The sequence below is a fragment of the Anser anser genome, assembly GCF_964211835.1.
Source record: "Anser anser genome assembly, chromosome: 3".
In the NCBI taxonomy this organism is placed as follows: Eukaryota; Metazoa; Chordata; class Aves; order Anseriformes; family Anatidae; genus Anser; species Anser anser.
This window is the reverse complement of record NC_139722.1, coordinates 10,503,200-10,511,349: the sequence shown is the minus strand read 5'-3', so window position 1 is coordinate 10,511,349 and position 8,150 is coordinate 10,503,200. Positions and strand designations below refer to the sequence as shown.

At 59.5% G+C, this 8,150-nt stretch overlaps 1 protein-coding gene across 1 annotated transcript; it reads left to right on the top strand.

Moving 5' to 3' along the window:
• The first annotated feature begins 3,161 nt into the window (after positions 1 to 3,161).
• LOC310896061 (uncharacterized protein) lies at positions 3,162 to 6,736 on the top strand. Its single transcript, XM_083827900.1, has 2 exons — positions 3,162 to 5,193; positions 5,269 to 6,736. Exons 1-2 carry the CDS (start codon positions 3,735 to 3,737, stop codon positions 5,481 to 5,483), a joined length of 1,674 nt encoding a protein of 557 aa, XP_083684026.1. The 5' UTR covers positions 3,162 to 3,734; the 3' UTR covers positions 5,484 to 6,736.
• Positions 6,737 to 8,150: the final 1,414 nt, after the last annotated feature.

The window sequence follows — 8,150 nt, the reverse complement described above, 5'->3', positions numbered from 1 at the left end:
GGGCAATCAAGGATGGACCCAGCAGCAGAGGGCACTGGGGCCGTGCCACGCAGAAGACGTAGGAGGGCACGGTAGGACAAGGGATGCTCCCAGGACGGACCCGTCTTCGCAAGACTCCACCCTAAGCGTATCAAAGCCCCAAAGCACAATCTGTCTGCCACTGAAAGCTCCCAGAATTGGGCTCCGTCTGCAACTGCAGTCCCAGGTGCAGCTGGAGGAGAGACAGTGGGAGAGAAGAAACCATCCGCAGACAGGGCCAAGGGGCAGCAGGGCCAGAAGAATATCACGGCCACCCAGCAGCCAGAGGGGCGCAGAGGAGTCGTATCTCCAAATCCAAGGAGGCCTTGAACTACTTCAGCTCAAATAAGAAAGAGGAGGAGAAACAGTGTCTGCCAGCCGATGGGGACAAGCCTCCACAAAATGATCCAGCCTCTGCTTCGAAAGTATCGAAGCAAGAAGAGCCTAATATGAAGGCGGTTCCCGCGGTGTGGGACCTGACCTTCATAGACACGGCTGTGAAAAATCATTTGGAGCGTGCAGTGGAAAAAATGTATATCCAAAAGCAATTTGGACTGTCAGAGATGGTTTTCTCCTGTGAGGAGAGCTTTTCAGCCACTGTCCTGTGGCTCCGTCTGCAACTGCAGTCCCAGGTGCAGTTGGAGGAGAGACAGTGGGAGAGAAGAAACCATCCGCAGACAGGGCCAAGGGGCAGCAGGGCCAGAAGAATATCACGGCCACCCAGCAGCCAGAGGGGCGCAGAGGAGTCGTATCAATCCCTGTAATCGCACAAGGGAAGCTTCTGCAACATTTTCCTGGCACCGGTATCATGAGCACACTGTGCTCACAGAACCACAAAGAAGACTGAAATCCGGGAGCCCTCATCCCCTGCCCTGTCTGGCCACACTCTTCCCCTTACTGGTCCAAGGTTCAGCAGGATCCAGCAGGGCATGGAGCCAGCAAGCAGCAGATCCCTGCCAGCCCCACCAGGGGCTGGGGACTCTCTCAATAAATGTGTCAGTGGAAACAAGCTCATGGGCGAGTGTCTAATTTCCTGGGGAAGCGCTTCTCACCTAGTGAGAAGCCAGAGGTCTTGCAGGGCCCTGCGCAGGGCCAGCTCTCGGCACTGAGGTGGGCTGGCCATGGCCCCGCTGCGCTGAGCTGGCCCGGCTGGGCTGGCTGCTGCCTGGTGCTCGGGTGAAGGTCACCTCCTGGGGCTTAGCTCAGCTCGGGGAGGGCCACCTCATCCCCGCTGTCCCTGCATCACAAACGTTGCCCTGGCTGAGCGCTGCTGTCACCACAGCTGGGGAGGGATGACAACCCCGAGACAACGCGCATCCCAAACGGCGGCAGTTATGGGTTATATAAGTGGGGCTGAGCGAGGCTGGCTGCCATTTTGCCGTGAGCTGACGAGCGAAAAGGGACAAGCTTGAGCTGGGAAGGTGGAGCAAGGGGACCGTGAGTGCGGTCCGGCCGATCTTCCTCATGCCAGCCAAGTTTGGCTCTCTCTGGCAAGTCATAGGCATGGCTGATGCCTGGGTACTGAGCTTATTCCCCAGCCCAGAAGCCTTCTGGGCCTTCTGCTGCTCCCTGTGGCTCCTGCTGCTGGCGTTTGCCTGCTTCTCCATGATGCCCAGGGCCAAGCCGCAGGTAGGAGGCAGGGCTGGTGCTGAGGCAGGCCCTGCCTGGCAGGGAGAGGGGTCAGCGGGAGCCAGGGCCAGCCCCAGAGCTGGGCTGGGTGCCCTGCCTGGCAGGGGAGGCCGTGTCCCAGGGCATCTGCGTAGCGAGATGAAATGGAGTTAGTAATGACCTAAGTTAGTAATGTAACCCTCTGTCTCACGGTGCTCTGGAGGGTCAGGAGCGCAGGGCTGAGTACAGGGGCACCTCGTCACTGCAGCACCCTGCTGCCAGCACAGGACACCTCGACTTTTCAGCCTGTGTCCGTGCCTGTACTGAGTGTACTGAATGTGCGCTCTGACGGCTGTTCTTCAGTCTGCGTGCGGCAGAGGCGAGGGGTGACCCGTTCTGCGCCCAAACGGCCAAGCTCTGGCAAATGGCGGCGCTCTGTGAGGAGACGCCCACCGCTGTGTGACGCCCGCTCCCAATGGCCCCCAGGCACGGCAACAGCCCCAGGGCCCGCCACAGCTGAGCCAATCAGAGGCGCCCGCTGCCGGCTCTGAGCCAGTGAGAAGAGCCCGGGTGGCTCTGGCGGGAAGGGAGCTGAGCGCGCGGGGCGCTTGCAGTGGCAGCAGCTGCCCTCTGCCCCTTTGCAGATGTCCCGAGCATGCAAATGTGGATGAGTTGTCTGAACTAGCCACACTGTTCGACAAGAACCTCAGCAGGACCTCAACAGATACACGGAAATGTGGGGCCACCGAGGAGGGGACGGGGAGGGAACAGGGGCAGGGTTTGGGGGCATGGATGAGTGCAATGGCTTGGGGGGGCACAGGGAAACTTGCGGACTAAAATCCGAGGAGCAATGCCCTTGCAGAAGGATTTACCGCCGAGGCACAGAGATAGCAGTGTCCCCTCTCTTTCTGGAGCAGATGGAGCTTCTGTGCCCAGCCGGCCAAGAGGGAGCCTTGGGCAAGGGACCTTGGGGGACCCCACAGAAATGACACAGCCTGCCAGCTCCTTCGGGGCAGAGGGAGAGTCCCAGGGTGCTCAGGAGTGCTCTGAGCCTTTCCGGTCCCCCCCCGGTCTCCGCTGCCCCCCCCCCCCCCCCGCCGGCGGCCCCCGGAGCCGCCCCGAGCCCGGCCCCATCTTGCGGCGGCGCCTACAAGTCCCGGCGTGCCCCGCGCCGCGCCCCCGGGAGGGCGTTGCTAGGAGACGGAGGCCACGCCACCTCCTCCCGCCGCGCGCGGACTACGAGTCCCGGCGTGCCGCCCGGCGCCGCGCGAGTGGTGCTGGGAGTTGTAGGCGGTGCCCTGCACGTTGCCTGCACCGGACTACGGCTCCCGGCGTGCCCCCCGCGGCGCCGCCATTTTGTGCAGCGGGGCGCGCCGGGAAATGGAGTCCGGGGAGGGAGCGCGGGGCAGCCCTGAAGGGGGGGGGGAGGAGATTGCGGGGGTTCCCCGGAGGGGCGGGGCACCCTAAAATGGTGGGGGGGGAGTCCTATAATTGGGGGGGGGTCTGTGCATCCTAAAATTGGGGGGGGGGGGGTACCCCAGTGTTATGGGGCGGCTGAGCCCCCTAATATTGGGGGGGCACCCTAACATTACGGAGGGGGCACCCCAAAATTATTGGGGCGGACACCCCAATGTTATCGGGAGGCAGCCCCATACTAGGGGGACACCCTAATATTGGGGGGGCACCCTAATATTTTGGGGGGGGGTGCCCTGACGTTATTGGGGGGCACCCCGAAGTCGTGGGGGGCATCATAGCATTACGGGGGGCACCCTAATATTACGGGGAGGGGGCCGAGCACCCTAAAACTGGGGGGCACCCTGATACTGGGGTGCTTGGCTCAGCATTCCCATCATCTTCCTTCTCCGTCTCCTCCTCCTCCTCCTCCTCACAGGCTCAACTTGGAGTTGCCAGAGGACAGCAGTGAGTCTACCACTTCTGACACAGAGAGTGAAACCAGCTGCTCTTCAGGAACCTCTCTGGACTCTTGGAGCACCATCTCCTGCACTACCATCAGGGAGAGCGAAACCGGAGAGATTTCAAGGGCATCTACCCCCACTCCTCTGCAGAAAGAAGACTGGCTTCATGCTTCTGCGGTCCAGCCTGGCCTCATGCATCCCAAGGCTGGCCCAGGGGAGCAGCATGACCATGACACTTGCCAACCGTGCAGGAAAGAAGTGGTCAGATGCCACAGGGCCAGCAGTGTGCACCAGCAGCAACACATCCATTTCCAGGAGGCTGCTCCCAGCCATCCTCCAGAGGTGCCCAAATTCCGCTCCATGGAAATGAAGACATCTTTGCCACAAAAGAAATCCAAGGAGGCCTTGAACTACTTCAGCTCAAATAAGAAAGAGGAGGAGAAACAGCGCCTGCCAGCCGATGGGGACAAGCCTCCACAAAATGATCCAGCCTCTGCTTCGAAAGTATCGAAGCAAGAAGAGCCTAATATGAAGGCGGTTCCCGCGGTGTGGGACCTGACCTTCATAGACAAGGCTGTGAAAAATCATTTGGAGCGTGCAGTGGAAAAAATGTATATCCAAAAGCAATTTGGACTGTCAGAGATGGTTTTCTCCTGTGAGGAGAGCTTTTCAGCCACTGTCCTGGAAGCAAGGACAGCTGTCCCAGCCACAGCTCCTCAATCACCCCAGCGGCAAGCAGAGCCACATGTGGTGGTGACTCCTGTGGAGGAGGACCCACCCTGTGCGGAAAAGATTGTGAACAGTCATCTGGAGGGGCCTAACGGACAAAAGCTGTCAAAAGGGCTCTTCGGGCTACCAAGGATCCTGGCTCACATGAAAAGATCTTCAGACCCCGTCCTGGGACAAAAAGACTCCCAGACTGAGCCTGTCCACTCTGTGCCAGCAGCTGTTCTGAGAGTGGAACAGGGGATGAAGCCTCAGGAGGATGGGGACAGATCCCGCCAGAAAATGGAGTGTGGAGGAAGAGCCAACGGCAGCAGCACGACCAGCAAGACGACCCTGCCTGGCACCAGCAAGATGAACCAGGACGCTTGGGCAGCAGGGGATTCCCCTTCCATCCAGGCAGAGCAGGCGTCGCCACAGAGCAAGGGAGCTCCGCGGGGTCAATCAGATAAGAAGGGTGAGGGCCCCAGCATCTCCACTACAGGGGACATGGAGACACCAGCATCTCCAAGAAGAAGGTCCCCACAGAGAAAACACAGCTCCAGTGGGGACAGACCCTCAGCTCTACCACGGCCTCCACACCACGTTTGGATCTCTCTTGATATGCCCCACATACCAGAGGTCCTCGTAGCACCAAGAGACTGCCGCAAAGCCAAACAAATTGCTAAAGATGTGCAGAAGCAGGTGCAGGCTTCACGGTCGAAGCAGCTCCCAGACAACGCGGGGCAATCAAGGATGGACCCAGCAGCAGAGGGCACCGGGGCCGTGCCACGCAGAAGACGTAGGAGGGCACGGAAGGACAAGGGATGCTCCCAGGACGGACCCGTCTTCGCAAGACTCCACCCTAAGTGCATCAAAGCCCCAAACCACAATCTGTCTGCCACTGAAAGCTCCCAGAATTGGGCTCCGTCTGCAACTGCAGTCCCAGGTGCAGCTGGAGGAAAGACAGCGGGAGAGACTGAACACTCCCAGAATTTGGCTCCGACTGCAACTGCAGTCCCAGGTGCAGCTGGAGGAGAGACAGTGGGAGAGAAGAAACCATCCGCAGACAGGGCCAAGGGGCAGCAGGGCCAGAAGAATATCACGGCCACCCAGCAGCCAGAGGGGCGCAGAGGTGTCGTATCAATCCCTGTAATCGCACAAGGGAAGCTTCTGCAACATTTTCCTGGCACCGGTATCATGAGCACACTGTGCTCACAGAACCACAAAGAAGACTGAAATCCGGGAGCCCTCATCCCCTGCCCTGTCTGGCCACACTCTTCCCCTTACTGGTCCAAGGTTCAGCAGGACCCAGCAGGGCATGGAGCCAGCAAGCAGCAGATCCCTGCCAGCCCCACCAGGGGCTGGGGTCTCTCTCAATAAATGTGTCAGTGGAAACAAGCTCATAGGCGAGTGTCTAATTTCCTGGGGAAGCGCTGCGGCTCCCCTGCTCACTACTGGGCCCTCCTTGCATGGGCAAGGCTGGCAGCTCTGTTGGCTGCTTCTGTGGGGAGGAGTGGGTTGGGGGTGGCCTTCCCCTGAGGCTTTCAGAGGCAGCATGGGCTGCCAAGCTCCCTGGAGGTCTCCTGCATACCACAACTGCATGCCCGGGCTGGGAGTAGTGCCAGTCCTTCAAGGCAGCAAAGGGCAGAAAGCAATGAGGTGGGGTGTCCGGATATCCGGTGTGACGGATAATCATAAAATCATAGAATCATAGAATGGCTCGGGTTGGAAGGGACCCCAAAGATCACCCAGTTCCAACCCCCCTGCCATGGGCAGGGACACCACCCACTAGATCAGGTTGCCCAGGGCCTCATCCAGTCTGCCCTTGAACACCTCCAGGGATGGGGCACCCACAGCTTCTCTGGGCAGCCTGTGCCAGTACCTCACCACCCTCTGAAGAAGAATTTCCTCCTAACCTCTCATCTAAATCTCCCCTCTTTTAGTTTAAAACCATTCCCCCTTGTCCTGTCATTATCTGAATGAGCAAAGAGTTACTCTCCATCTTTTTTATAAGACCCCTTTAAGTACTAGAAAGCTGCAATGAGGTCTTCCCAGTGCCTTCTCTTCTCCAGGCTGAACATCCCCAACTCTCTCAGCCTTTGTCATAGGAGAAGTGCTCCAGCCCTCTGATCATCTTCCTGGTCCTCCCCTGGACCCTTTCTAACAGCCCCACATCCTTCTTGTGCTGGGTGTCCCAGACCTGGACGCAGTGCTCCAAGTGGGGCCTCACAAGGGCAGTGCAGAGGGGGACAATCACCTCCCTCCACCTGCTGGCCACTCCTCCGCTGATGCAGCCCGGGATGCAGTTGGCCTTCTGGGCTGCAAGCCTGCACGGCTGGCTCATGTTGAGCCGTTCAACCACCAGAACCCCCAAGTCCTTCTCTGCAGGGCTGCTCTCAATGAGTTCTTCTCTCAGTCCATCTTCAAGGCTGGGATTGCCCTGACCCAGGTGCAGCACCATGCGTTTGGACTTGTTGAACCTCATTAGGTTCCCATGGGCCCACTTCTTTAGGCTGTCTAGATCCCTTTGGATGGCATCCCTTCCTTCTGTTGTATCAACTGCACTCAGCTTGGTGTCATCTGCAGACTTGCTGAGGAGCAACTCGATCCCACTGTCTGTCATTGATAAACACATAAAACAGTGCTGGTCCCAGGACAGACCCCTGAGAGGCCGTGGCCCTGCTGCGCTGAGCTGGCCCGGCTGGGCTGGCTGCTGCCTGGTGCTCGGATGAAGGTCACCTTCTGTGGTTTAGTTCAGCTCGGGGAGGGCCACCTCATCCCCGCTGTCCCTGCGTCACAAACATTGCCATGGCTGAGCTCTGCTGTCACCACAGCTGGTGTGGGATGGCAACCCCGAGTCAACACGCATCACAATTGGGGGCAGGTTATATAAGTGGGGCTGAGCGAGGCTGGCTGCCATTTTGCCACGAGCTGACGAGCGAAGAGGGACAAGCTTGAGCTGGGAAGGTGGAGCAAGGGGACCGTGAGTGCGGTCCAGCCGATCTTCCTCATGCCAGCCAAGTTTGGCTCTCTCTGGCAAGTCATAGGCATGGCTGATGCCTGGGTACTGGGCTTCTTCCCCAGCCCAGAAGCCTTCTGGGCCTTCTGCTGCTCCCTGTGGCTCCTGCTGCTGGCGTTTGCCTGCTTCTCCATGATGCCCAGGGCCAAGCCGCAGGTAGGAGGCAGGGCTGGTGCTGAGGCAGGCCCTGCCTGGGACGGGAGGCCGTGTCCCAGCCAGGCCTGGCCAGCCTGGGCCAGGACGCTTGGGGCAGGCACGGGCCTGGCCCCGGCCATGCCCTGGGTTTGTGGATGCCACTGAGGCTGCTGGGGACTCCCTCTCACCTGCTGCTTTCTGTTCCTGTGTCAGAAAGCCCAAAGGACTGTTGAGTGGTCACACTGGGGAGCGGTGCTCCCCTTGGCTGGGGTGGTCTGAATGGGTAGGTACAGGAGCTGGAAACTCTGAGGTCAAAACTCAGAAATTTTGCCCCCGCAGGAGCAGGGGGTCTGGGGGGAGCTGCCGCCCGTGGGGGCCCCGTGCTGGAGCAGTTTGCTCCTGGGGGATGGACCCCGTGGTACGGAGCCGTGAGGGAGCAGTTCTTGAAGAGCTGCTGCCTGTGGGCAGCCCCCGCAGGCTCAGTTCGGGAAGGACGGCATCCCGTGGGAGGGACCCCACGGGGAGCAGGGGCAGAGAGCGACCGTGAAGGAGCGGTGGAGATGAAGCATCAGGGACTGACCGCAGCCCCCATTCCTCGTTCCCCTGCACTGCTCAGGGAGAGGAGATAGAAGAGGGTAAAGGGGGGGAAGGTGTTTTTAATTGTTTTTTATTTGTTTCGTTTCTCATTTAGTAATAGGTAATAAATTTCTCCAATCTCCCTATGCTGAGTCTGTTTTGCCCGTCACGAT